The sequence below is a fragment of the Alligator mississippiensis genome, chromosome 13 (assembly GCF_030867095.1).
Source record: "Alligator mississippiensis isolate rAllMis1 chromosome 13, rAllMis1, whole genome shotgun sequence".
In the NCBI taxonomy this organism is placed as follows: Eukaryota; Metazoa; Chordata; order Crocodylia; family Alligatoridae; genus Alligator; species Alligator mississippiensis.
The window spans coordinates 1,001,526-1,029,429 of NC_081836.1; the positions used below are offsets into that span (position 1 = coordinate 1,001,526).

The 27,904-nt window shown below is 51.5% G+C and overlaps 3 protein-coding genes across 9 annotated transcripts in view; 1 reads left to right on the forward strand and 2 right to left on the reverse strand.

Moving 5' to 3' along the window:
• TMEM269 (transmembrane protein 269) overlaps window positions 1-9,305 on the forward strand; it is a 28,143-nt gene extending 18,838 nt beyond the window's left edge. For all 7 annotated transcript variants that reach the window (XM_059716848.1, XM_059716846.1, XM_059716850.1 and 4 more), the window contains 5 exons: window positions 26-173; window positions 2,224-2,321; window positions 4,619-4,762; window positions 4,882-5,082; window positions 5,287-9,305. In XM_059716848.1, the coding sequence (XP_059572831.1) occupies window positions 26-173; window positions 2,224-2,321; window positions 4,619-4,762; window positions 4,882-5,082; window positions 5,287-5,396 (701 nt within the window). In that variant the 3' untranslated portion in view covers window positions 5,397-9,305. The remainder of the gene's footprint in view (window positions 1-25; window positions 174-2,223; window positions 2,322-4,618; window positions 4,763-4,881; window positions 5,083-5,286) is intronic.
• Window positions 9,306-10,916: 1,611 nt separating this feature from the next.
• Window positions 10,917-11,699, reverse strand: SVBP (small vasohibin binding protein). Its single transcript, XM_059716851.1, has 2 exons — window positions 11,525-11,699; window positions 10,917-11,269 (listed from the first exon to the last, which is right to left on the reverse strand). The coding sequence occupies exons 1-2, from the start codon at window positions 11,672-11,674 to the stop codon at window positions 11,183-11,185; spliced, it is 237 nt and encodes a 78-aa protein (XP_059572834.1). The 5' UTR covers window positions 11,675-11,699; the 3' UTR covers window positions 10,917-11,182.
• A 75-nt stretch (window positions 11,700-11,774) lies between these two features.
• On the reverse strand, window positions 11,775-27,810 carry LOC106737450 (tyrosine-protein kinase STYK1). Its single transcript, XM_019480184.2, has 10 exons — window positions 26,406-27,810; window positions 26,040-26,207; window positions 22,010-22,150; window positions 20,602-20,814; window positions 19,804-19,985; window positions 17,985-18,068; window positions 17,283-17,500; window positions 15,712-15,752; window positions 14,024-14,120; window positions 11,775-12,108 (listed from the first exon to the last, which is right to left on the reverse strand). The coding sequence occupies exons 2-10, from the start codon at window positions 26,089-26,091 to the stop codon at window positions 11,862-11,864; spliced, it is 1,275 nt and encodes a 424-aa protein (XP_019335729.1). The 5' UTR covers window positions 26,092-26,207; window positions 26,406-27,810; the 3' UTR covers window positions 11,775-11,861.
• Window positions 27,811-27,904: the final 94 nt, after the last annotated feature.

Below are 27,904 nucleotides of genomic sequence, written 5' to 3' on the forward strand. Positions count from 1 at the left end.
TTAACTGTCTCTCCCTGGGTTCCAGGTGTATTTCAGTACACAAAGAAGCTGTTCCTGAGTGAGCAAACAGGACGGGCTCAGGCTCTGGAGTTTGTCCGCAAGAATGCTGCCAATGCCATCTCTATGGCTAACCTGATCATGGGACTGTCTTCCATCCTCTGCAACCTAAATGGGTATGTACTGTATTTGGGGGCCTGTTCTGACGTCACACCACTGTGTTAAGGGCTGCAAAATGAGCAGGAGTGAAAGGAGGCACACAATTTCTGCCAGATATTGTCAATGCTGAAACTTCCATTCACTTCACTGGGGGAATAGTCAGTCCAATTAAGGCCACAGCTGAATTAGGAAAATATCTTATCTTATTTTAAACATGCTAACTAACACTTAAGTCCTTAGTAGAGGCAGAGATGGAGTGTTTTAAAAGCAGGTTATGATTAACCCTGAACTCCAAGGCGGTAGTGTTCAATCTCTAGTCTACAGGCCGAATCCAGCCCACAGGGATGTGTTGCAGCCCATGCACCTCCCTACAGGTCTGGAAATTGGTGATGGGGGAGTGGTGGCAGTATTAATTGCAGCAGCTCTGGAAGCTATGCCAGTTAATGCTGCCACTCCTTCCCTGTCACCATATTTCCTGACCTGCAGGGAGCCCTAAGAGCTGGGTGACATGGCCTGGCACCTGAGGTTGCTCTGTTGCTGTATCCAGCAGGAGGGGTTGAGCTGCCCATACCCACAGGCTAATCGCACACACTGACCCCATGAAGGATCCAGCCCCCAGTTAGCCCAGTGCCACTCACCAGGCCCAGAAGGTTGAGCGCCACTAACTGCAAGCAGCTGAAACAGATTACTTCTGATGCTTCCCCTGGGCCCTTTGATGGAATTATTTGAGAATTTAAATTGGGACATGATTCTATACTGCATTATCAGTGAGCTGCTGGGGCATCTTTTTCTGGTGATCTATACAACACATGGGACTAAAGGTAGATAGGAAGGAAAAGAGGCCTGAAGAGGTTAAAAAAAAATCTAAATTTCCAGGTGGTCATCTTAACAGTCAGAAGTATATTTAAGGTTTTATCCTTTCTTGTTAGTGAGAGATTTCTCTGCTTATCAAAGTAGCTGCATAGCCACTGTAGTCCTTTTATTACCCTTTAATGATACCCAGATGCAGGCTCTGCTGCAAGAGTCTAGAACAGCCACAGCCAAATTGAAGGAGACAAACAGAAGAGTGAATAAATAGCTGTGGATGGGCCAATGTTGCACCTATGCCTAGCCACCTTTTAATTTTGTCCTATGCTCCTTATTTTGTTTCATTTCTGTCTCCCCACAAGGCTTTCTTACGCATTCAACTGGTTTGGTCAAGACCATGTTGTCCCAGACAAGGTCTTGATTTTTCCCCACTATTTCTTCCTCCTCTCCTCCATGATTCTCTTTTGGTAAATTCATGCTGCATTTACAGGAGTCACTGCAGCGTACTGTAGAACTGGTTCAAAATTAATTAGCTTGGGTTCTTGGGTAAATTAGACACAGGGGCACAGCTTCTCACAGACTAGACTGCTACCAGTATTTAAGTTAGCTCACTCTAGACCAGCTGTAGTTACAGTGCAAATAAATCACTACTGATGCTGCCCTCCCTCTAATTCTCTAGTGAAGGTGCTGTTTTTTGAGCAGTAAGCATTGGAACAGACTCCTTTAGAGGGTGTGAAATGTTTGTCATTGGAAGATGTTTAAGTGCAGATCAGACAGATACGTGGCTGGGATAGTTTAGACAGGGATGATCCTGCCTTGAGTAGTGTTTTTACCGCATGGCCTCCTGAGGTCCCTTTCACCTCTCTATTCCTGTATCTTCTGGCTGGTTCAAAGCCAAACATGTCTCCTTCCTTTAGGGCTGAACAAGGAGTTGTGTCTGAGGAGTAACACTTGCCTGTCCAGATTTCACAGTGCAAAATTTACTCCTCCTCCTCAAGTTTCCCCAACAGCTTTCAGGGGCCTTGAAGACCATGTGTGCAAGAGTCTTGAGGAGCTATTTGCTGTGAGGTGGGAAAGGCTCAATACAAGACACTGGGAAACTTCAGGCTATTATGTTGATGCAGAGCCATGCACACATAGCTTTGCAGGCAGTTGCACAGCCATGCTGTAAAAGTTACTGCTGTGGTTCCCTTTTATAAATGCAGGAACCTGTTAAAGCCACAGAAACGCTAATGCTCTTCACTCTCTTTCCCCCTCTAGGCTATACTACTGTGCTTGCTGGCTGCTCTTGATTGGATTCCTACTGGACCTAGCTGATGGAGCAGTTGCTAGGCAACTGAATGCTTGTTCAGCCCTGGGTGAGTTCCACCTTGCTGCCCTTCAGCAGTTTAAACACAGCCCCGGTTCTCGAGCCTTGCGCCCTGCAGACTGCAGTCTGCTTAGCGACTAGACTAGAAGTAAAAGCAAATTTATCCCTTGGGAAAGGGATGAACAGCAGTTTGGGAATGAAATCATCTCCGCAATCGTAAATCCATCTACACCATTTACTTGAGCCAGCAAGGAGGGTTTTCAAATGCAGAGGTGACTGTGGGCACGTTTACACGAGACTCTAAAGCACCGTAAACTAATTCTACTGTGCATTAGCACATCTGTGCTAATGTGCACTAGAATTAGTCTACTGTGCATTAGCATCACACATAAAAGACATACTGTATGTCAGCACTACTGCACAGTAGCACTGATTACAGCACATTAAGTTAGTACCTGTTATTGCAGGTACTAAACATAATGTACCATAATTACGGCGCATTAATGCATGTGTAGACATGCCCTATGCTAGCTAATTATTACATGTATTGTGCCCCCTATTGCTTCAGATATTCTTACTTGCTGATGGATTTGCTGTTGGTAAATATTGGGGCCTTTGATAAATATAGATCAGGTTTTTTTTCCAGGATAACCTCAAAGCAATCTGAAAATTTCAACATTTTGACAGTGTCTTTCTAAATAAAAAGTTTTTAGCAAGTAGAAATTGGCACCTCAATCTGATCTATTTTTTTAATTCATGCACTCTGTTTTTATTGTTTTCTTATGTGCTTCTGTTCAGCAGCAATAAATAAATATGCTTTTCCTCAGTAATTCATGGTAAGTTGTGTTACTGCAAATGTTGAGGCCATTTTTAAGCACTAAGGATGGAATTTTATTTCTTTTTGTATGTCTCAATAGCATTTTTTTTTGGCTGTCTAGCTGGCCCTTTTTGGCTCTGACTTCATATTGTGCATGTGTAAGCTTGTGCCCATAGCCTGAGCATGTGCACTAGGGCTACATACTAGCAGGACCCATATGCAGCTTTGTGCATGTGTACCTCAGGATAAGGCCCAGAAAAATGACAGGGGAATGAGAAGGGGCCTCCCAGGTTTAAACCCCAATAGCTGAGTAACCAGGGCACTTGTCTAGGAAGCCCATAAACCCAAGTTCTAGCCCCCCCCCCCCCCCCCACCAGAGCTGACTTGAACCTGTATCATTCCCAGCACAGTGCTGCAACCCTCACACTACAGACTAGACATTATTCAAGTACCCCAAGGCACTCCTTTTGAAGCTGAGCCACTGCCACTCACACTTAGTCACTGGATAAAGGAGAGGGTGGTTCTCCCACCAGTGCAAGCAAGGCCTCGAGCTAGAACTCAAGGCCTCTTCCTTCCTTCCAGGCCATGATCCATCTCACTTCCTCCTGGTTCCACATAGCTCACTCTCGGCCATCTTCCCTGCAATGGCCTGCTGTAGGCCAAAACCTGAGAATAAATTTGACCACCTCAGTTCATAGGAATTGCTGTATATCCATTTTGACTAGCTTCTGCTGGCCACTGTGCAGCCTTAGTTTATCAGCAGCACCCTAAGAATGCAGCCTAGTGTCCAGGGTGGTTGCCCCACACAGGGGCAGCAGCAATTGGGGGCCACCGCCATCACAATTGCACACCTGTGTCAAAAGCCACTCTTTTCACCCCCTACCTTTATTGGCACCCACGTTGGTTGCCTCTATTACCCCACCCTAATTATGCCACTGGCTGTTAGAAATATCCTTGTATACGTTCTTGGTGAACCTTTTCTTATGAGCCATGTCACGGTGGTGGTGAGGGTTTTTTGCACGCATGCTGTTAACTATATGGATGCAGTCCATTAAGAGTCCTAATGACTAGAACAGTGCTTTTCAACCTCATTAGCCTTAAGGTCCCCCTCACTAAACTTAAGGAACCCCTGAGAAAATGCCAGCTCTTAGTTGTTACTTTCTCTTTGACCACAAAAATACCAAAGCAATTCTTCTGTTGAAAAGAACTCAGAAAGACCACAACAGGCCAGAATGGTTTTACTGCTCTGGACTCCTATGTAACATGTCTGGGTTTATCTTTTGAATCATGTTTGCTCACCTAATGGTGCTAACAGTGCGTGGCACCTTGCAGCGCCCCTGAAAGGATCTCAGGGCACTCCCAGAGTGCTGCAGCAACTGGCTGAGAGTTGCAGGACTAGAGCTAGACTTGGCTCTTGTTTCTAGGGTATAGTGTTGGCCTATGGGCACCACCTGCCTGCTACTGTCACTTGAGGTACTGTGAGCAGGTGGCATGACTGTTGCCCAGCTATATTTCTCACTAACTTGTAGGTGCCAAATTGGATGACTTTGCTGACTTCACCTCTTTTGGGCTGGCTACTGCTCTGCTGCTGCAGGCTCATGGGATCCTGGATGGGTTGCTATCTATCACCTATGTGCTTGCAGTTTTTGCTCGGTTGTGCTTCTTCTCAAGTGGTAAGTATATGGTCTACCATTATCCTTCTCAAGAAGAGGCTGTAATAGCATTGCATATGTAGGGCTCAATGTAGCTGCAGGTGAGGGGGGAAAAAATACACTCTTTCCCTTTTTTGTAGGGATCCCTTTCATGTACCGGGGCCTGCCATGTCCATATGCTTCATCACTCCTGACTGGAACATATATCCTGACTGGAGGCAATCTTGTATTGCTGCGCATGATAGCCCTGGTAATGATCCTATTCATGGTTGATCAGGGTTTCTATCCCCACGACAAAGTCCTGGAGTCCCAGCCCTGGAAGAAGGTGGTCTACGCAGGGGGTGAGTTTTAAAAATAAGCTAGTGCAAGTCCTTGGCTCTTATTGTCTATTGCTGATACTACACGGTAGGTTAGTGGTTCTCAACCTTCCTAGCAGAATCCTTTCTGAGACTGAAGGGAAGAGATCTGGCAAAGTGTATGTGTAATTCCTTTGGTTCTGTTAAATTGTATCTGACTGACTTCTCTGTACTGCTCTTCTGTTGCAGGAATCCTGATGGTTTTGTTCTCTTCCTATTCAATAGCATCTCTCTACTATCTCATTTGGTCATCATCTTACATCTTCTTCCCAGTCGCCTTGTGGAGCAGCAAAGTTTAATTGCATGCTCAGTATTATGAAGATGACAACAGCTTCATATCCCACCACGACAACCTGCCAAAGGCAACACCTGTGATCTAAATGAAGACTGATTCTGTGTTAACATCCACCAGTTGCCTAATCCTTAGTAAAGCTTTCATCTTCCTTACTTGAAAGTAACAGCTATAGGATGTATTATCACCTTGGCTAACACTTTAAGACTGGATTGATAGGACATAAAAACACAGCCCTTGCAGGTTCCCTTCCTCTTGTAAAGTGCTCATGTAGTGCCTGTTCTCTGGCACATGTAATAACTAACCCTTGAAGTTTAACTCCGGTTACTGGGGAAACTTCACTTAAACTTGCTGTGGTATTTATATAGATATGAGTGTACATATTCATGATCTTAAACCTGTACTTTGGTTTTTAATTTTATGAGAGTCATTTTCAGAATTAGTGTCCTTTAATCATGAATTTAGAAAGTTGTTTGCTGTGCCTGGAGCTGTAGGGCAATAGACCACCTGCCCCCCACCACCTCCATACTGGTCTTTAACTCCCCCCCCAGGTGTCCTAAACTCTCTTACAACCCTGGAAGAGTTCCAGAAAGGCAGAGATTGCTATCTGACCAAGTACACCCCTGAGATCACTATCTGAAGTTTTTGAGATCAGTATCTTAAGCTCTGAAAGTTAGTTTTGAAAAATGCTACTTAACATCGTAACCAAGTGACCTACCCTACCTAGCCAGCATTGAAATTGCTTGAGTGGGCCTATTTAATTGTGTTTGTATATAGATGTGTGTAATATATTTGTGGGCAGGAGAGAGAGATTTTTTTTTTACTTGATCAGTGTAAGGCAGTTTCAGATTCTTCTCTGACCTCTTGAGCAACAGCACATGAAGGCTAAAAATACAGAGCACCTTTTGCAGACTGCTAGAGAGCACAACTAGAAAGTAAGTGTGCACAAAGAACCTGTGACTAGACAAAGCAGCAGGCTTACACTGAACCACCTAGTCTGATATCTGCTGCAGATGCTAGTGCAGGGGTGGGCAAAATGCAGCCCGCAGGCCGGATGTGCCCCTCCAGGCCAATCTACCCGGCTGGGGGGCCCCTAAAATTTTTTAGAAAATATGCGTCTGCTCCTGGCTGCCTGTCATGCAGCCCTTGATGGCTTGCCAAAACTCAGCAAGCGGCACTCTGCCCAAAATAATTGCCTGCCCGTGTGCTAGTGGGTAGAGCTGTTACCCAGCACGAAGGCCTGGTGAGAACAGAGGCATAGCTGGGATTTGGAATAGTGTATGTCACATTATGTTTTTAGGTGATCATGAGCCATGCTTCTCTGCAAACTGAGGCTTGAAACCAGCAAATTGCAACTGTAGACTATCCTTAACGCTCACAGAAATAAAAATCAGTGGGATCCTCTTTACCTCAGTCCAAAACCACGAATAGACCAAAATCCACCTGCACTGGAATCTAATTTCTCTAGCGAGAATCCTGTATTGAAGGAAGAAAAGATAGGATTCCCAAATACAAATTACCTGCTAAGATGCTGGATTGGGGAAAACTGCTTGGACACTACGGGATAATGATCGTCCCCCTAAGTTTGGGACTGAAACTATCCTGGTATGGTGACATTGTAGCCTGTATAATTGCACCAGGACTGAACTTGGCCTAAATGTAGCTTTGTAGCCTTTACCTGCGTTGTACTGTCTTACACCTGGTATAAATTTATCCCAGTAACTGTAAGTTTGAGGGGTGGTAGAACTGTCCACTACTGATTATTTTTAGCAATAGGAAACTGTTGTGGCTACAGTTTGTCTTGTGCTGTACAGTCTGTGGAATACAGTCCCAGGACTTCACTCTTGATGAAGTACCAGAGAAATTGGCCCACTACATATGAGTACTTACAGGTTGTTCTGATCCCCAGTCATGTTCCAGTTGGGCATTTGTTTTTCTATGTCCATTTTTTTCCCTCCAGTGCGAGGCATAGTGGAATGTTTCAATGTTTGGGGAATAGTGGACACCTGATTTTGCTCCTGCTTGATCCCAGTGTAAATCTGGAGTAATTTCACTGCAGTCAGGAAACGTTTTTTTACATAAAATGGGTAAGAAAGAGCAGCAGAGTCCTTACAGCACAAATTATGGTCTATGCTGACAAAATCATAACCTGAACATCATTCCTATAAAGAAAGAAACTGAAACAAGTACGTTTTCCAGTTCTGATCATTGATGTCCTCCTAATTAAAGGTTTGGGCTGACAGTGTATTTGGGGGGGGGGGGGGGGAGAAGCAGTCATACTCCTTGAGTTAGGCTTTTAATTTTGATACAAAAATTCTAAAGATGCTGTGAATGGCAGGTATGTCAAATAAGCATCTACATTCAGCCTCTCATCTTTCTCAGGGTCTTAGGTGTCGGGAGTCCCACTGTCTACATGATCCCACAGAGGGGCTGACTACAGGCCTCCTGAAGCTCTCCTCTCATAAGCCTGGTCCTGTCTGGTGCTGAATGCCTCCTGAGATATGCAGTTCACTTCCCCAGGGAACTGAAAGTGCTGTGTCTCACATAACCAAACCCTAGACATATCTGCTGTGCTGTGTTTGAATATCAGTGACAAAGGAGTGCAACACCTAGTCGAGTTGTTAGTGCACTGACCAATGATACAGACAACTATTGAAGTACGTCTTGTGTCAAAGCAGATACACTTCAGCGGTTGTTTGTGCCACTGAGTCTCAAATTCTGAGTGCAACAACATCCTTAAGAATTCATACTTTGCTCTGTTGAACAGAGGTAGGATAAAACCTAGCCAGGCTCTGTGGCACTAGTCAGAACTGTGTCCGCCATATCCGAAGATTTCTGAGTCCAGGCTCTGGCAGCATGGGGGCTGGACGCTCACCTTGCTAGGGTCATCTGACTCCAGCAGTCTTTCCTGCCCAAGCACAGGGGTGCTGAACCTGATGATCTTGAGAGGGCCCTTGCAGCCCCTAACATCTGCAAGTCTGTGAGGCACACAGTACTCAAAGGACAGAGCTTCCACTTGCAGGTATTGACGTCTGTGACTTGAGCGGCAGTGGCATTGATGCATCCTCGGCAGCCAGACAAGCAGCTCCATTCTGATGTGTTTGGTCCCCCACCATTTTTTTTGTTCCATTTTAGGAGGAGAGTAGCTAGGAATTGCACAGTGTGGTATCTTACCACAGCACGCTCTCAGCTAGAGAAGCATAAACGTTCCCAGCTTGCATCACCTTGCCTCCAAGAGTTCTGATTCAAGTGTTCTTCTAATGCCTCATGGCAACTCACCCAAGGTGAGCTGCACCTTGCACTACTGAGTCAATGTCCTTTGTCAGTACATTCGGTTGGTACAACAATGGATTTGTGAGAGCAAAAAAAAGCTCACAACCAAGGTGTCCATGAGCACAAGTGCACCGAGCGTAGCTCAGCTATCGCTGTTGCATGTGAAGTATCTGTGAAATTGTCCTGCCCTGGCAACTACAATGTGAACACCGCTCATCTGGTGAATGTTCCACAACTGTACATAGTAATTTATTATAAGGGAGTAATTGTGGCATAGGTTTTTATTGATGAAGTCCTGAATAAACTGTACAAAGAATTATGCCCCCAACATTGGAATGCTGTGGAGATGAAACTCGTCCAGGTCTGCTCTTCCGTGAATGTGGGGGAACTCTGATTAACTCTTCAAAGGGAAAACTGAGATGGGGAAGTATCCGAGTCTGTCCCAGCTCTTTAAAAAAAAAAAAAACTCTGACATGAGGTCAGGAGTTATTATATTTACCTTTTACTGATCATTGTAGCAAAATGCATCTCAAACTTAATTTTTTTCTGGCATTTGCTTGGTTGAGGAGAAAGGGCACAGGAATGGAAAAGTTGTACCTAAAACTAATGTTCAATCTCTGGAAATAAAACACGAAGAAAACAATCTAGTGCTGCAGCTGCATGTGTGTCATGCGTTTCTAAAAATGAAAGGCTGGAGAAAGAATGCAAGCTGCAGAGGAGAGGGAGGTGACGGGCGTCTCCCCATTCTTACTTGCAGAGGAATCTGGAATACAGATTGCAACCCTTTGTAGTTTCCCTGCTTGCCTAAGAAACGGCTGTGAGCTCGAAGACTGACAACTGCACAGCAGTTACTCCCACATGAGATTGTTATTCCCAGGATTGTCACGCAATTGCTCTTTAAACCACTTTCCTGGTAGTCCCAGTGTGAGGAAGAGGATGAGAGTGAAGTAGATGATGCAAGGCACCCCAAAGCTCTCTCTCTACTGAAATTGCCTGGCTGGGCTCTTAGCTCCCTGTTACGAGCTGGACCCTGGAGCAAAAGGCTAGGCAGTGATGCTCATGGTTTGTTAAGGCCCCTGACATCTGCCCCTGGCATGCCAACATCTTCCAAGTAGGTTGTGGCTGTTCTTTAGCACTCTACCCAAAAACGTTGCTGAGCCCTGGACTAGATGGTCTGTAGACCTTAAAATCAAGAATCTATGAGAACGGACACAGTTGAAGACCAATTCCCAGCAGGCGAGCTGTCCAGCAAAGAAAGAGCCCGCTGATCTGCAGCTGCTCAGGCAAACAGGAATGAGAGAGCACATGGCAGCACTGCAGGTATCAGCCAGCAACACTGGGACATTTCAGGAACCAATATTACAAAAAAGTAACCTGTGCTCAGTGCCCACTCCAGTAACAGTGTTATGGGCAACAAGACACTTGTAGTTGCCGTTAATACAACACAGAGGATGCTCTGTTCCCGTAACCTAGCAGCAGATGAATGAAGGCGAGACAGCTCCCAAAGTACATCTAGTTCTGTAAGGCTCAGTGTTTTTCCTGGTTTTCAGAGGCACCAATTATAGGTGGCAAGTCCCACATCCAAGAAAAGCAAAAGGTCCAACCGGACCTCAAGTCCCCTTTAACAGTCTTGGTAGCACATTACCCTTGAGCCTTGGAGAAACAGTAAGAGCACAGGGGTCACACCTTGCTGCTACTCAGCTACCAGCTCTCCTCGCTGGGGGCAACACGAGCGGCCACCAGTCACAGCTGCCAGCAGGAGGAAACGAGGGGCGTGCCGAGCACATTGGGACCTGCAGCATGGGAGGCTCCCAAGGGTATGAGAAGGGCCCGTTCATCTCAGTAAAAGACACCTTCTCCCACATCTGCTTCCCCAGCATGTGATTGAAAACAGGGATAGGAACGTTATTGTAAGAAAGGCAGAAGGGTTTCGCATGGTGCAGGCTGGCTACGATCACACTGCAGCAAGAAGCTGAGCTAAAAATGAACTTCAGCTCCAAGGAGCACATCCTCACTCAAGGAGCGCGCTCCGTATCAGCGGGTGCTTTCCCCCCGCGCCAGTCTCCTCGTCCCGTGGCCTGTCCCCCACAGACGGCTGCCAGCATCAGGCCCTGCTCCATGTCTGTACCTCGCACCCGGGGGTATTCTGGAGGTCACAGGCCCAGCCCTGCGGGTGAGCCACAACCCACAAGCCCCAACGGCCGGCGGCGGTGTGCTCCGAGGCCACAGACGGAAAGGGTCAAGACCAGGCAAGTGCAAGCACTATTTTTAATTTTAACAAATGTTACATTTTGAACCAAAATAATAAATAAATGCAAGGAGGAGAGACCGCGCCTTAACACGAATGGACAGAGAGCGCACAAGTGAACCAATGCTCCCGCCCGGGGCTGCGGCAGGCGCAAGACGAGGCAGGTGGAACCGGGCTCAGGAAGTAGGGATGCCAACCCTCCGGCCCGGCCCGGCCCCGCCGCCCTCCCCGCCGCACGGCCCGGCCCGGCGCGGCGCGGCGCGGCGCGGGGCTCACTCCCCCGAGGCCTGCATCTGCTTGCAGAACGCATCGAACTGCTGCTGCTCCAGCTCCGTCATCACCCTGTTGAGAGCGTAGATCTGCGCGGAGGAAGGGCCTGTGAGCGGCCGGCCCGGCCCGGCCCCGGCCAGGGCAGCGCGGCGAAGGCGGCTCCGGGCCCGGGGCCTGCAGCCGGGGCAAGGCCCTGCGCCCGGGCCCCGGCGGCGAGACGCGGAGCGCGGACACCGCTGCCCGGAAACGGGGACCCGGGCGGGGCCGGGCCTACCCTACCCTACCCGGGCACGACGGCGACGCCCCATGCCGCCCCGCGGCCTCCCCCCCGCGGCGCCCCGCACCTCCGCGCGTTGCCGCTGCTTCAGCTCCTGCTGCGCCGACTTCTGCTTGGCCTTCTCCAGCCGCGCCAGCGGCTCCTTGGCCTTGGCCTTGTCCCTGCGGCCGCCGCCCGGCTCCATGGCCGCCACGTCCGCGCGCGGGGCGGCGCCCATCGGCAGCTCGGCGCTCGGCTGCTCCCGCCTGGCGGCGTGGGGCGGGCGGAGCGCGGCGCCCCCTGGCGGCGGGAGGCCTCGCAGCGCCGCCTCCTCCCCGCCCCGCCCGCCCGCTGCCTCCTCCCGGCCACGCGCCTGTTGCGCCGGGCTCGGCTGCGGTCCGTGCGCCCAGACGCGGCTGGCCGTGTCACAGGGCCGTGCGGCGGCTGCCCGCGCCGGGCCCGGAGCAGGGCGCCGCGAGGCCGAGCCCGAAGGCAGCGTCCCGAGGCGAGAGGCCAGCCAGGCGCTGGTAGTGGCCGAGGTCCAGGCGCTCCGGGGCGGTCAGCGGCTCGGTCCCTGCGCGGCCCGCGTGCGAGTGCAGCTGTTGGAGCAGCTCGGAGAAGGCGGGCCTGTGCGAAGGTTTCCACCGCCAGCAGCTCCTCATGACCCCGTACCTGCCGGCGAGCAGAGACGGGTCTGTCCCCTGCGCCCCGGCGGCACCTGGAGAAGCGCAGGCCCGGGGCAGACACTGCGGCCGTGCCGGTTAAAACGGCCTGGGGTGATTTTCAAGGAAGACGTTAACTTGAACACGGTGGGAGCGGAGCTGGCTGCTCTCAGCTCCGATTCATTCCAGGCACTTTCCAGGCCACGCTGCCCTTTGGGTTGGGAGCTGGAAAGCGGCTGGGTATCGGGGGCCTTAGGTATTTATTACTGTCCAGCACTGTTCCGTAAGCCTGGGGACAAAGTGTCTGACTTTGATAACACGTTTTAACCCCAGGGAGGTATTTTCCCCCCTCTGCCGTCCCTAGCCAATGGGGACTTTCGCTCTGTTGAGTGAAAGCAGCAGTGGAGCGCACCTGTGTGCCCCGGGCCAGGTGCCCGTCCTGCCTCCGACCTGGTGTCTCGCACCCTGCTGCTTGTCAGGTCTGGTCTCCCTCTGCAGCAGTCTGAACCTGAGCGCTAACGCTGCTTTTACCAAGGCTGGCGATAAAGGAGGGGCAGGAGCAGGCCCTGGGGGAGGACACGGGGTGGCTCCACTCCAGTGAAGGAGGTGGCAGCGTGGAGGGAGAGGAGAAAGGTCGGCTGTGCCCTAGGATCAGTGGGTTCTCATGGGGGTGGGGGGGAGGTCAATAGCTGTGATTCACTGAGTCCCCGGTGCCCCCGGTGAACAGTGCTGGGTGGCTCAGGAGGTGAGCAGTGGGCTACAGCATTCTCCCTTTTCCAGTCTAATGGACAGATGGTGACTGCTGGTGATTAGGTGGCTCCCCTGGGAAACAAGATGCTGGGTCTCAGCTCAGTTCCCAGTGGACAAGTATCCCAACACACATGCCCCTGGAGGATGTACCTCAAGCCAGCAGTCTCAGAAGACAAGGAGCAGATGGGCCTTCTGCATGGGAGTGGTCCCTCCAGCTCAGGGCAGTGCTATTGCACTACAGAAAGAGCCAGGGCTGCCAGTCCAGTAGCAGAGTCGCTTAAAAACAATGTGGGGGAGACATAACAGGGAACGCAAGTGCTGGAGAGGTCTCTGGTGGGCAGCGGGGTTTGCACAGGTCCCAGAACAAAGCAAGGCTGTCTCAGAGAAACAGGAAATCTGCTGAAGGTGGCCTCCAGAGGTACCTAGTTCAGCCCCGCTCAGGGCACAATCACCTCTACCCAAGCCATCCCATACAAGTCCTCGTCTAACCTATTCCTAAAACTACATAATCACACCTATCGCACAGCTACAAGGCATGTTACGCCAAAACACCATAAGCACCCTAACCTGCCACAAGTGACGCAGGAGAGCAAGGGCCCTGTCAGCGTCCCACCGCTGCAAGGGTTAGAATCTACTCAAGCGATCCGAGGAAGAGGACTGTGCCCCCCACACAGAGGAGGGCAACCCCCCGCCCCCGCCAAGTCCATGCCTACCTGACTGCACTAAAATTCTTTTCTGACCCCAGATGCGGCAATCGATCTGATCCTGAGCAAAAGAGCAAGACCTTACAGCTGGGAACCGGGTTTTAGTCCCAGCAGCAAGGGATGCTCTGAGGGGCTGAGGAAGCAACCTGGGGAGGGTGGAAGAGCTGTGCTAACAGAACCCATGTAAAGCTGGGATGGTTTAGTCAGGATGCTTCTGCCCTGAGCAGAGGGCTGGACTAATGGCCTCATGAGATCCCTTCCAGCCTGACTCAATGAAGACATGGTAATCCTTTGCCTAGGGCACAACATGCTTCAGTGCCTAGGATTTCAAGCACAATGGGAAGCTGGTCCCTGAATGTGATGGTTCAGGTCCTGTGGACATGACACCACATGCTGTGGCTGTCCTGGGTTGGGGCAAGAGCTACCTGTCTTGTCTTGGACTGGTCATTGTGCAGGGTCAGCATCACTTACAGCCTGGTGCCACACTGCTCCGGTCTCTTCATGCGCTGCTCTCGCTGCAGGGCGGCCAGAACGTCTGCAGGCCGCAGGGTCGGGTACGGAGGGGCACCTGGAGAGAGGGAGGGAGCAGCCATCAGAGGAGCACTGGTCCATGTGCACTGCAGACACTGGCTCTCCTACAGCTGGACTCTGGGCTCAGAGAAGAGCAGTGCAAGTGGGTCAGGACCGGGGGAGGCAAAGGAGCCTGGCATAAGGAACAAGGGGAAGGGACTGAGTTCCAGCAGCCTACAGGGCCCCATGAGTTGCCCAGATTTGTTCCCTGGCCTCTATGGTCAGATAGGCACGCAGCAGTTAGGAAACAGCTGGGGGGGGTCCTACCTACCCAGCTGGGCTCAAATCTGCCTACTGCACAGGAGACTCTTCCAGGCGGGGACCTTTTGGATGTACTGGGACCTCTTGACCCAAATTAGACCAAGCAACAGCTAAGGGCATGGGAAGGGGCAGGCTGGTCCAGGGTGTATAGCAAGGGGTGGGGGAATGAAATTACAAGCACATTTAAGCTGAGTGTCAAAACTGCTCCCTAGTTAGGAGATGAGCTTGGCTCAGAAGGTGGGGAAAGACCCAGGCTAGAGATACTGGGAACTACAGTGTATGCAGGGGAGCACAGCCCAGCCTCAGTGCTCCACAGCAGGGACCAGAGATGGGAATGAGGTAGCATCTACTCTTTTGGTCCAGGTTCAGCTGGGGATCGTGGCTTGGGAGACGATGGTCTGAGGGAGACAGGCTGGCTCGATGGGGGAAAGACCTGTCTGGAGTCAGCCTTCTCCCCACGGCATGCTGCCTGCTGTACCCTGGGTGTCATCAGCCCACCTAACTGCCCTCAGCCACTCTCTCCTACGACCCTGAAGTGCTGTCTTGTCCCCCCCGCGGGAGTGCTGGTTTGCCCCCCCGTGGGAGCGCTGGTTTGCCCCCCTGTGGGAGCGCTGTGCTGAAGGGGGCTGGGGATTCTATTCATGAAACATTTTTCCTATCAAGATCTGCCAATTCATCAAAACCCATTTGTCTTGTGAGAACATTTCTCTTTGTGGAGGTTCCCAAAGAAGGTTCTCCTAGGGCCTGAAGGGAGTTTCCAGTTGAGATTAGAAAGGACTCCCAACACACCCATGCACTCTTGACTGCTAGTGATTCTAGCATTGCCCTGGGAGGTAGGAGGCCCAGGCCCAAGCCCCTCTTCTCAAGGACTTGAACTGAATCTCCCATGTCCTTGGCAAATGCTCCAACCACCCGGTGTGGGCGTGCGTGAAATCATGTCCCTGATTTCACATAGGTTAAAAACCACCCCCTGTCCAGCAGGGCATAGCTAGGGAGTGCAGCACCCTCCAGCAAGTCCCTCCACACCTCAGCATCTCCTTGGCCCACCTGTAAGGGAGGGGACACCCGCTGCTGTGAAGTGCTGCAGGACCCTCAAGTGTCACAAGTGATGTGCTCTGGAACGAGATGGCCTTTGGGGCCTGAGGGGTTGGCTTGTGTGCAAAGCCATGGTCAGCACTTCAGGGAACATCCTGAAGCAGGGCTCTTTCCCCTGTCAAACTGCAGGAGAAACTGAGAGAACCCGCCTGTGCCAGGGATCCCTGGGTCTCCGTGTCCCCAGTCATCAGGCAGTACAGTCAACAAGCAAGCAAGGAGGAAGGGGCGATTACCTAACGTGATCATTTCATACAGCAGAATCCCGAACGACCACCTGGGGAGTACAGAGGTTTGAAGAGCATCAGAACAGCTGTAAAAGACAGAGTCCTCCCAGCGCTTCTCCTCCCCACCCTTCACTTGTGTGTCCAGCCCCCCTGCTCCCGTGAGCCCCCACACCCTAGCCGTGCTCCTGAGGCTCACCAGATGTCTGCCTTGGTCCCTTTCAAAAGGCCTAGCCCTGGGGAGACTCCAGCTGCCTCCAGGAGGGGCAAAATGCAACCTCTGTGCACTGACAGCTGTGGTGTCACTGAGCGTGATCGAGAGCTGGCTGAATACTGGGGATGCGGATTGTCCTGCAAATTGAGCAACTTCTCTCTGCTTAACCAAATCGAAGTGCTTTGCTCTGTATGGCTTTATAACATGGCATAACTTGGTTCAATACGTTTCCAATACAGACCGCATTCAGTCCACTGGGAGAAAGGCGATGCAGCACAGGGTGATCAACCTGACTGGGACTTAGAACACGGGGGCTCCAGTCCCAGCCCTCTATCTGATCTTGCCTAATTTATTTTCTCTGTTTAGACCACAAGGTCTGAGGACGGTCTCTAAGTAAGTGCATGAACAGCACCTGCACAACAAGATCCTGATCTCAGCTGGGGCCTCTGCATGCCACTTGTAACACAGAGTGACGAGGCCACCAGTTTCAAAGTCCCCTGGTCTGTTGCAATGTGCCCCATGGTTCTGACTAAGGGGTCAATTCCCTGAGAACCAGAGTGCTTGGCACTGCCAGTCTTTGCTGAACTTTGTGCTTGGTGAATATGATTCAGGTATCTCTGGAGATCTCTGCTGTCTGACTTTGCAAATGGGTCACAGATCACGTTGTATCTTTGGCTCCTCACCCTGGGCTGTGCTGCGCTGGGTAGTTCACCTGATTCTGATCCAGGTGGGGGTGGCTCACACTGCACTGTCTTGGGCTACTCCCTAGTGCATGAATACTTCCTGCTTTAGAGTTTCACCAAGAAAGCCCCTGATGCTCCATCCATTGGACTGGCTGAAGTGCCCTTCAGTCAGAGTGGCTGTGGTCCCTGTGCATCCCATGGTAGCCCCTTCATCTTTGCCCATCTCTCTGCAACAGCCAAGATCCCAGGACAACCCACTCCAACAGTGAATTACAGGGAGGGTGATGGGTTCAAGCAGAGCTACAGGCTCACTTCAGCCCTCTACCCTCTGCCAAGGTTTTACCATCACCCATGACACACCAACCCTTTGGGGACTCTGCACTGCCACTGCTAGCAATGGTGCTAGTGCAGGCAGAGAACACAGCCAATACTGCCATGCTGCTTGAGCCATGCAGGGTACAAATCCCATGCACGTAGAGTTTCAGGAGAAGAAAGCCCCCCCCCCCCCCCCCAAAAAAAATCCAGCCTAGCTGAGGCCATGGCACTGTGGGTAGAAAGAGAGGGAGTCAATGAGCAGGTGCATTTATGCAGTACTGTCCCCTGTATCTTCTCTCTGTGGTGGTGTGTGTACACTGAAAAGAAGTCACCGTGGGGCTGGGCTTTGCTTCCCTCAGCCGAGAACTCACACATCACTCCTTGCTGTGATGGGCTGGTTCAGGATCCTTTCTGGTGGTAGCCACTTTATGGGCACCTCTGCTGCACTCCTGAGTGGCAACGTGCCCCTGCAGTAGACCTTGGCAGCCAGCCCCAGGCCGCAGAGCCGAACAGTCAGATCCTGGTGGATTAGGATGTTGCAAGCTGCCACATTGCCATGGATCAGCCTTTGGCTCACTGTCAAGTACTCCTGAAAAAAGAGAATCCATGTGGATGCTTGTGAAAGAGGTCTTGGAGCAACCTGCAGCCAGCGACCCAGCTGCTGGCAGCCATTGGGCGGGCTGCTGCATCCATGCCATCCCATATAGGCCTTTGGGCTCTGATTTCAAATACTTCAAGTGGGTACAGCCCTGCACTGCCAACAACATCCCCAGGTCAACCCAGCCCCCTCTGGCAGCATTGTTTAGCTGAGCTCTGCCTCAGCCTTGTAGGGATCAACCGTCTGTTCTGTCCCAGGAGGTCTCCGTCTGTAACGTGCAGGTCCACGTGCTGCACCAGCTGGGCACTGAGCTCAGGGACCTCTTGCAGGATCATCTCACTAATCTAGCAGCTCGGGGGCGGGGGCATCGGTGTGGTGTTGCCAGGGAAATCATCCAGGGATCATCTTTAAAGGCTATTAATAGTTCAACTTGTTAAACAAGCTAGTGCATTGGATCCATCCTCCATCTACATACCAACCCACGTGCTATCTGGATGGCCATAGCATAGACCATCTTCTCCGTCAGGTGATAAGTACGCTCAGCAATGGACAAGTCCCCCTGACAAGGCAAAGGGAAGAGACAGCTCAGTAAGGCAGCAGCTCCCGCCTGTCCCCGAAACACAACTGTTTCAGCATGGCATTCCCAGCGCTGTGAGAGATCCTGCAAACAAGACCGGCAAACCTAGCGCGCCGGATCAGAGACAGCCGAGCTGAGCACAACAGGGAGGCAGCTCACACCCCTCCGCAGCCCAAAGCCAGCGTGGCTCCAGCCATGGCCATGACATGTAAGCACTGACCCACCACAGCAGCCCAGGACATGACAGACCTGCTGCTTTGGGAGTCAGCCACATTTTCAAAACCAACACATTTCTCGTGGGCAAGTGCCACGGTTGCCTCCTTGACAACAGGAATGTCACATGAAGCAGACTGTGTTTCATTTCCAGTTGAAATTCCCACCTGCTCTCATTTTTCAGGAACTTTCTGGAGCACCACATGCCTCCCCAGCAAGACAGCAGCTTCCCATCAGGATTCATAAGCAAGAGTACGCGATTAAAGTCATTAGCCCCTGGACTGTAATGCAGAGATCTGCAGCAAATTTTTGCCAACTCTGAGATGTTTTCAATCTGCTGTCGGCAGTGAAGAAAAATGGTGAACATTTATCTAGCAGAAGTTGTTCACTGCTCTTCACTCGCTCAGTTCAAATTTCCCTCCTGTGTTCTGCAGCATTCAGGGCACTGTCTGGGTTTGAAACCAGGAGCCCTCATGGATCCTCTTGCTCTGCTCTCTGAACTGTGGTAGGTGAGATTTAATTCACTCTCATGGATTCCCGCTAGCTATGATACCTTAATCCCTGGGCACCAATCGCCACATTCAGACTAGCTGGGTCTAATCTTTAAACCCTTGCCAATGAATTCCAATCCCACATCAGTGCAACCGTATATGTGACTACAGAGGCAAAATAATATTTAATTCCCCCTATACAATTTATTGACACAAAACCAACTTGTTCCTTTTCATCCTGCATTACTGGCCAGGGAACCAAGTTCTGGTTAAGTCTGTGTTTTACCAGAGCTGTCAGCTAAGATTCCAGCATCTTTCTTACTGACAGGGATGCTGAGGCTGAAGGAAAGAGGCATCTAGAAACTATGGTGATGGATGTGGAATAAGAACCAAAACAGCAAAAAAGAGACTGTAAGTCCCAGGTGGCATCTGCCATGCTGACAGCTAGTACAAGTCACGAGTTAAGTTGTACAGGATCAAGTTCCATCTACAGAATAAATATAAGACTTCTCACCATCATTTTACAGGGTGCTTCCAGAGTGCAGTTGTTATCTAATAGAGAGAGGAAATGTTGCATTGGTTTGTTCTTTGTTGCAAACCCATGTGGCAGGCATGGGGCCCAACATATCATGAGATTAAGAAGTGTTTTAAGATTCGGGCTGTTTCTTTGCCTTCTGGTTTCTTGGCTTTCCCAGTGCATGTGGGTCATGCTCAAGTCTCTCTTTGCTTCTAGTGCTTTTTACACAAGCAAAGCTGAGCCGAGCACTACATCCCACAGAAGTGCACCAGAATAGTGTATTTACTTGCGGAATACCGTATTTACTTGAACAGCACACATATCTTTTTCCTACTGCATCACAAGAGTTTGCGCTGGAGTGGCCACCAGCGGTACTTCTCCAAGCAGAACAAGAGGTGCTAATGCACAGAGAAGCAGAGGGGGAGGCAGGCAGCGCATGGGGTGGCGCTTCCTCCACCCCAGTTTGCCCACATTCAAACCAGACAGCACCTCCTACCTGGCGGACTTTCCATAGGAAAGGCAGTAAGTTTCCTAGGCTCATGGCCTCCAGCACAAAGCAGAGGGGCAGAGCTTGGCTCTGACACCACAGCACCTTCACCAGGCTGTCGTGGTTACAGATCTGGATATGAAACTTCATCACGTCTAGGAAATCTCTCACTTCTTTGGGGCTGGCAGTGGCTGAGGGTAAAGAAGGAGAAGCAAGGTTAGCTCATGGCATGGGCGGCGAGAGGGGAGAGCCAGGACAGCTGATAGCCTCAGCACTTGTAAGGGAGCAGAACTGGGCCCTGGGCAACAAAGCAAAATTCGACAGCCCCACTGAGATGGTGGGCCCCTAGGGAGGGGCAAATGCACAAACATGGGAAGGGAGTCATTGGTGAGGCAGCAGGATTGATGACAAGGATCACAAGGGCTCTGGGTGGGTCACAGGCTTAACACAGGTCACCAATATGATGCAGTCACCAAAGGAAATGGAGTGGTCCATAATGCTCCAAAGTCGGCACACAGAAGGACTGATTTCAACCGCCCTTGCAGTGGTGGGACACTGACAGCCCTCTGCCCCCGTGCTGGGCCCTGGGCAACAAAGCAAAATTACCTGTACTTTACCCATGGTAGGTTAGGCTGTTCTTGGTGGGTTTGGGCAATGGAAGTAGTTGTGCAACAGCGTTGGTTGTGTAGTTTAGGAACAATTAGACAAGCTTCCTGATGGGATGGTTTGGATAGGGATGCTCCTAATGAACTTGGGTGGGTGGGGATGAGTCTAGAAAGGGCAAGTGCCTCTCTCCGTCAGGCATACCTGGCAGTTTCCTCAAGATCACAGCCTGGACAGTCTCTGGAGAGCCTCTTTGAATGATGGTGGCCTGGGAAATCTGCCCATAGCGCCCAGCGCACAAGAACTGCTCCTGCTGGATGTGCCTGTCCTGAGGCAGCTCCCACGCCGCTAAGAGCGGGTCCTTTCGTTGCAGAATTTTCTCTGCTGCAGGCAAGGCGTCATACTCATCCTGCTCATCTGCCAAGGAAGAGTCAGCCGACTGGCTGTCAATACACACTGCAGAGATAACAAGGGATGCCTCTGCCTTGGGGTCTGGAGGTGACTACAAGGGACTTGCAGTCAGGACTCCTGGGTTGTCTTCTCACGGGACCGTCTATGTAACCTTGGGCCTGGCACTGCTCTAAGGCAGAGCGGGACTGGAAGGATGGTTCAGTGATATTCCCCAGGTCACACAGGAAATCTGGGATGGAGCAGGGAACTTGAACCCAGGCCTGCAAAGGCCTTAGCTAGTGCCCTAACCACTAGACTGGACAGTCCTTCTGGGTGTGTCCCTCTCCATAAGGGGAGGGTGATGTGGCCCAGCTCATCCAGGAGACTGAGTTCTGCAGTATCTGCAAGGCATTTGGGGACCCTCTCGTGGGAGGTGCTGTGGGGGCACAAAGGGCCCTGAGGAGTGAAAGGCGCTGCTATTGACCTGCAAGTGCCAGGCCCAGCAATTCTTTGGCAGTGAAGTGGCAGTTCTGGGGTTAGCGCCTGCTGGAGTACAACAGCCTTGCCTTGCCTGCTTGCCTTGCGCTCCTCGCTGGGTAAGTCCTGCTTCCAGTGACAACTGCATCAGCAGCAAGCAGCACAGACTCTGTTTTCTATACCAGAGATGCAGAGGTCAAAGGTCTCTGGGCTTTGCCTCAGTTCTCTGCCTCCTTCATCTTCCTCCCTTCCCCCACCTCTTCTCTTTAAGTCTGAGGCTTCATGCGAAGAAGGGCTTTGTTCTCTGTTAATGCTGTTCCTGCAGCACATGATATGTACTGACGCTCCAACCCATGGCTGGAGGGAGGCAGGGATGTGCTCAAGTGCCAGGCTCTGCAGATCGCCACATCCTCTCATGTCAGTACGCTATTGCACATGGCAGAGCTAATGTTAGAGGCTGATTTCTGTCTACAAGGAGATTCAATGAGTGGCCATACCAGGAGCTGCACAGGCCTAGCTGGGGGTGTGGGTTCACTGCAGACCAGATGCTAATTCTTAGCCAAGTTGCTGTTTGATTCCAGGATGCATCCCTAGAGGCCTCTGGGGGTCAGTGCCTGATGTACCTGCCGTGAGCAGAGGGGCCCAGTGGGTTGGCAAGCCCAAGGCCCTGCTGCTGTGGCCCCTCACTGACAAAGGCAACAAACAGGGGAAGGCCCTTTGGGGGAGCAAGACCATACGTCCTTACCTTCCAGAAAAATGATGGGTTCAACCTCCGTGTCCTTCTTCCTCCTGCAAATCCTCCAGAGGATCATCCCCACCACCAGTAATGTGGAGAAGGTGAGCAGGGAGGGGATAATGATTACTGCATTCTGCATCCCGTTTTCATCTGCAACAAATGACCCAGGGATGATGCTAGAGACACGCAGCTGCTTGGTGCTGGCTGGGAGTCCCTGGCAGTTCGTGGTTGGAGACCACTGCCCTACACTGTGGCAGCACAGCTGTGGCAGAGACAGTGCTCCACCAGCACGTGTTGCATTTCAGGAGTGGGTGGAACAATTTCTGCATGGACATCACAGTGCGGAGCGTCAAATCCTGCAAGGAGCTGTACTGGAGTTCCTACACTGGCTCCTGTGATGAAGATAGGCAGGCTCGTTCAAGGTGGACAGGAGGGCTAAGCACTCTAGACTGAAGAAGAGCTGTGTATAATTGGGAAGGCAGTTTCTACCCTGCAAATAGCAGGGCAGGGTATTTTTGTTTCCTTACAAGGTGTAGGAGAGGACTGGGAGGAGCAGAGTTGGTCTAGAAACTTTTTCTCCCCCAGTTCTCTTTAGGTCAGAAATTCAGCAGTCCTTACCAATGTTTATATCACAGCGGTGCCCAGCAGATCAACCCCAGTGGAAATTAGGTGTGCAACATGCTGTACATACACGACGTAAGAGCTCAGAAACTAGATAAGGCAAAAGGGAAACTGAGGCACCAGGGAGGGGAAGCAACTTGCCCAAGACCAGGCAACAGACACAGGACTACGTCTCCTGAGTCCCTTCTAGTGCCCCATCCACTGAGCCACATTGCCCTTGAAATGCTATGACTGACACGAGGCATGAAGACTAGTTAAACAACAACCACAGCCCTTCAAGGGAGCAGTCAGATTGAGGGGCCCACTGAGGTCCCATCCCAAAGCTAGGAGGCCCAGCTGGCATATCCCTGAGGAGGCAAAGAGCCAGCAGAGTGGTTGTCTGTCATACAGACTTCCCTGGCTGGCTTTAAGGATCACAACTCAAGGCAAACCCCCGTCCTGCCCCCCCCCCCAATCTTTTCACCTTGCAAAGCATCAGGAAAGCAGCACACTCAGCTGGCTCAGAGCAGCTCCCTCTCTCAGCACAGGAGACACCTTCCCAAGCACAGAGCGATCCATCTGCCTAATGGATATTGCTACTACCTGATGTTACATATCATCCAGCACGTTAACATAGCATCTTAATGGGCATACAACAGGAACCGCCTGTATCTGAGCAATTAGCAAGCAGACAGGCAGGGGGAATGCTCTTATCTGTCGGCAGGCTCAGTCCTCAGGGCTGATGCCTCATTACATTTTGGAAAGACCGTTCCTGCCAGGATTAATGGTCTCGAGCCATCAGAACTGTCAGAGGCATTTGTGTTTTACAGTGATTAGCTCCCTAATTGCCTCCCTCTGCAGGTGGGAACTTTTGTATGATACAGAAATGGGTCAAATTCTACTCGGGTGCACTGGAAAGAGGGAGCTGCAGAACGAGTGTGTCAGGCAAGTTCTCAGCAGCTTCAGGCTTCTCGACTGGCCGTGTAAGAGCTTTCTATGCAAAAGATGGCCAACTCTCATGGCCCCCAAGCTCTGCCTGGGCCTGGGCCTGAGCCTGAGCCTGAGCCTGCCAGCCAGGCCTCCTCCTGCATTCCTGGGTTCCCAGATGCACTTGGGTTCCATAGAGCAGCCCAGGCCCTGTCCCTGCGCGGGCTGGGTCTGGTGGCTGGACTGTCCAGAAGGCTCCGTCCTCACGGGCTGGACATCCCAGGTGCTTTGATGCTGAATGTTTTGGAGAACCTGGTCCCAAATAGCAGTTCTGTGTGCAGCAGGCCAGAGAGCTTGACCCACAGCTCGTATCACATGTCATGACCCCAGCAGCTCCTTTCTTGCCTGCTCCCCACTCAGCACCTGGGGCTGCTGCTGCCCAGCAGCCCTGCCCTCGCTAGGTGGCTGACTGCATGAGCTCCCCTATTGCTGCTGCTCACAGAGGGAAACCTGAAGTTCTGACTCAGATGGAGCCAGGAGGCTCAGTCCCTTCCAAACATAATGACTGAAAACCTCCTGACTCAGTGCTTGAGGATGGCTGTGCTTGGGGCCATGGTGAAGTCTTGGCTGACTGAAGTCAGCGGGGCGACTGCTCCACCCTGCCCGCTGGCTCCCAGCATGGCGTGCACGCGCAGCGCCCCCCCTCCAGGACACGCCACGGCTGCTCTGCCTGGTGCTCTGCGAGCTTCTCCTTTAACTCTTTGTGTTCTGTGGTGTGCCAGAGAAAGCACGGCTTGGGAAAGGGATGCCTGGGCTGTCCCAGGGGGACAGTGTGTTATTGCAGGGCAGGGAACGGGCTTTTTAACCACCTAGTAAATCATTATTCTGACCTTTGCATATTATCTTTGAAAATACTGGAGGCAAAGATAGCATGGGACAAAAACAGGGCTGGGTCAGGACAGGGGCAGCTATGATGTGGGTGTGCCTCCTTTCTAGACACAGCATGTGTTTGCTTTCAAGGTGTGGCATCGCTCTAAAGCAGCAGGCCCCAGCCTCACTGGTCCTGGCAGGAGGTCCAAGCAAGTAACATGCCACAAGAAGTGCAGACTTTGCTCCCCTTGCCAACCCTGGTATTAACGGTTCAGTTTCTCACAGCTACAAGCAGTGTTGCGGCTTGTGCTGGGGCCATGGGTTGGGAATGGGAACCACTAGCTTAAGGCCAGTGCAGTGCGACATCAGCCCTAGCCCCATCTCAGCACAGCTTTCTGCTGAGGACTTCCCCTTTCCCCTGCTCATGTAATGGGCATCACCCAGCAGGGCAGCAGCTCTGCAAACTTAGGACAGCGCGGTCGAGTGAATGGAGCTGAGCTGGGGTATGGGCGTTCTGGCCCTGAACTCAGCTCTAGCGACCCTGGGCAAGTCCCTTCCCCTCCGCATGCCTCACTTCCCTCCTGCATAGTGCAGAGATACAGACCTGCTCCATAAAGCACCTTGAGGGGAAACGTGCTGCAGAAGAGCAAGGAGGGGAGGGGGAACCTTCTTTCTAAATAGCTCCTAGTGCTCAAGTCTGGCAACAGACCCTGCCCTCCTGCTCCCCAGCCGGCCCCCAGCCTTTGTGCAGGAGCTGGTCAAACCACTGGAACAAAACTCCCTTTTGTCACAAACTGCCCTCATCCCCTCACTGGACTTGTTGGGTTCTCCACATGTCTTGAAATGTTCCCTCTTATTTTTCTTAGTTGCCCTCAGAAGGGCAGGCTGTTATTTCTTCCCTTTTCAGTGGCAAAAATGGACTGGGCAAAGGGAAGAGGAAATCCAAAAAGCCTTTGTTTTTTTTCACCTGCAACATTTTCTGTAAAATAGTTTTAAAACATTTTAATAAAATCTTCTAGGTCATGGGATTTCACCCATTCCCAACTCCTTGCCCTCAGGCCCTGCCTGTCCTCTCGCTGCTCTCCCACAGCCCCCTGGTTCGTTTGCCCTGGTTTCACACATCCAGTCTCTCCTGGGATTCCCTATTCTCCCATCTGCCAGAATCCCTGCCCCACTGCCTTTCCCCAGGCCGCCCTCACCTCTAGCTCAGAACAGCATGGGAAGGAGCCGGGCCTGGAGTGGGCAGAGATTATGGCAATAAACACTTCACAAGTAACTGGTACAAGTGTCCCTCCATTCTGCAGGCATGCTGAGCCCAAAGAGAAAGAAAGGAGGTCTTGCTCTGCAGGGACTTCAGGACAAGGTTTTTAATACCCTCATTTTAAAATGATTTTTCTTGTTGCCTCTCCCTGCCCCGAGATTTTCCTAGACAAGCTCCCCCTGGATGGAGGGGTGGCAGGATAACTGCTTCTTTGGGGCCGGCGACAAGTGGAATTTTACTGACCGGTTCTAACGGGACTCGAGCCCCAACATGAACTCGGGAGCGGCTGCTGTTGCCGGAGAATGCATAGAAGCGTGAGGCAGGACTGTGCAGCGAGAGCACCCCAACCAGCCCACACGAGAGGTGTCGCATGGCACTTACCACAGAGATAATTTCCACTGGAGAAGTTGCAGGACAGGAGCTGGCTGCCCATCAGAGACTGTCCCTGTTGGCCTGGGTTTGGCTGCAGATCTGTTGCTCAGGCTGAACCCACTTCCCGGGGTCCTAGCGAGATCCACACGTGTGCCGCAGCAAGGGGAGCTGTGCGCCCTGCAACACGGTGCTAGAATCAATCGGCTGACAAACCTCCTTCGCTCCAGCTTCCCAGACAGCCTGGGTTCCCCTACTGCATCCCAACCACTGCTGCCTGCCTGGCAGTGCCCTGGGGCATAACAGGTGCCTCGGCAGGCTGGTGCTGTCTGATGTGTTGGGCAAAGGTTTCACCACGGCTGTTTTATGATCGTGCACCTGACTCTGGAGGAGCAGCTCCAAGTTCAAGGATCCCAGGTGGAATTTAATTCTTTTTTCCTTCAGCAGCTGATAGGGCCCAATTCAGCCCCTGCACAAACCAACAGACAGATTCTCAGTGCCACCCATGACTGCAGGATTGGGCTGAATAGCTTATTTCTCTTCAGAAAATAAGATCATTGTAAAGAAAATGGGGACCTTGCTGCCAGATTAGCTTGCAACAAACTTGGGGACCTGTCAGAAACAAAACCGCTAACTGTAGATGAGGGCTTCGTGAAAGCACCTTAAGTGTCCGATTATAGCCACTGGTCACCCACAGTGCGCAGAGGGGAGGCAAGGTAACAGCCCGCAGCACTCTGGCAAGCTAATCTGGGTTGGGACCTGGACTAGATCATGACCCCCAGAGCCTCTTCAGCTTGGCTTAAAGCAGACTGAATGGCGGAGTCCCAGTGTGGAGAGTCGTTGTCCTCTTGCTCACCCCTTCCACCCCTTTTGGCCCCTGCCCATGGGTTCTGTCTCTTCAGGATTTGCTCAGCCCATGGCGCAGAGTGTGGCCTGGATGGGGCTGCACGTACTATTGTAACACACTGGATACCCGCTGCATAAAACCCCTGTTGTCCGTTTTCACCTAGTCTCATCTGGAAGACACTTTTGTCCCCACCTCATACTTACAGCACCAGAGCTGTCCTCGATGTCACTTCACTGACTTACACAGAGGTGCTGGGGTGTGACCCTTTTTGGGGGGACAGAATCAGCAAGAAACAAGCAAACAAACAAAATTCCCAAACACGCCGAGTGAATAATTTCCCGCACAGGCAACCGCCAGGTTTCCAAAGTACTTTGTCCGTCTCCTTCCCCTGGCTGGGTGGTACAAAAATACCCCACAGGGCACAAACTTACCAGCTTGTTCTGCATAAATTTCCCATCCAGCTCAGTTTCTCTCCACAGTGCTGCACCAAAGACTTTCTGCTCCGCACCCTGAGGCAGGATCTATTGCTGAAACCTCCGTAGGTGTTTTCTTCTTTCACATTTACTCTGACTCAGGTATCACTGGGATTTCTTGTGGCCAGACTGAATCTGACTCACAGGTCTTGACTGCAAAGGGGAATATTATTAGTAGGATTTATTTGTACACTGATAGTGCCTGGAAGCCCGAGGCATGGAGTAGGACTTGCTTTGTACACACAGAACAGAAAGACACTGCCTGGTGGAAAGTGCTCACAAAAGTCCACCCATGTCTCATCCAGAGACACTGCCAAAGCCTTCCGTGTACCTGAATCACTAAAAACAAGCTCAAATTGAGAATACCAAGTTCCCTTCAGAGCTGGGGCAGAGGCTGGTTTGCACCAAACTGATCCAAAAATGACTTTGATAGTAAATACCTACCAGTGAAACCATTCTTCTTAAGCATGCACTGAGATGTCTGACCTCAGATGGATTCGCAATGTGAAAAAAAGCATTGGGTGACTCTGGGGAACTGGTAAGCTAACATCACAATT

Excerpts from the sequence above, each read along its gene's own strand:
- SVBP (XM_059716851.1), bottom strand. The coding sequence starts at position 11,674 with ATGGGCGCCGCCCCGCGCGCGGACGTGGCGGCCATGGAGCCGGGCGGC. Across the intron at positions 11,270-11,524 it reads AGCAGCGGCAACGCGCGGAG|ATCTACGCTCTCAACAGGGT; the intron begins GTGCGGGGCGCC and ends TCCTCCGCGCAG.
- LOC106737450 (XM_019480184.2), bottom strand. The coding sequence starts at position 26,091 with ATGGGCAGCCAGCTCCTGTCCTGCAACTTCTCCAGTGGAAATTATCTC. Across the intron at positions 15,753-17,282 it reads ATCACAGCAAGGAGTGATGT|GTGGTCGTTCGGGATTCTGC; the intron begins GTGAGTTCTCGG and ends TGTACTCCCCAG. Across the intron at positions 14,121-15,711 it reads GTATGAAATGATCACGTTAG|GTGCCCCTCCGTACCCGACC; the intron begins GTAATCGCCCCT and ends CCCTCTCTCCAG.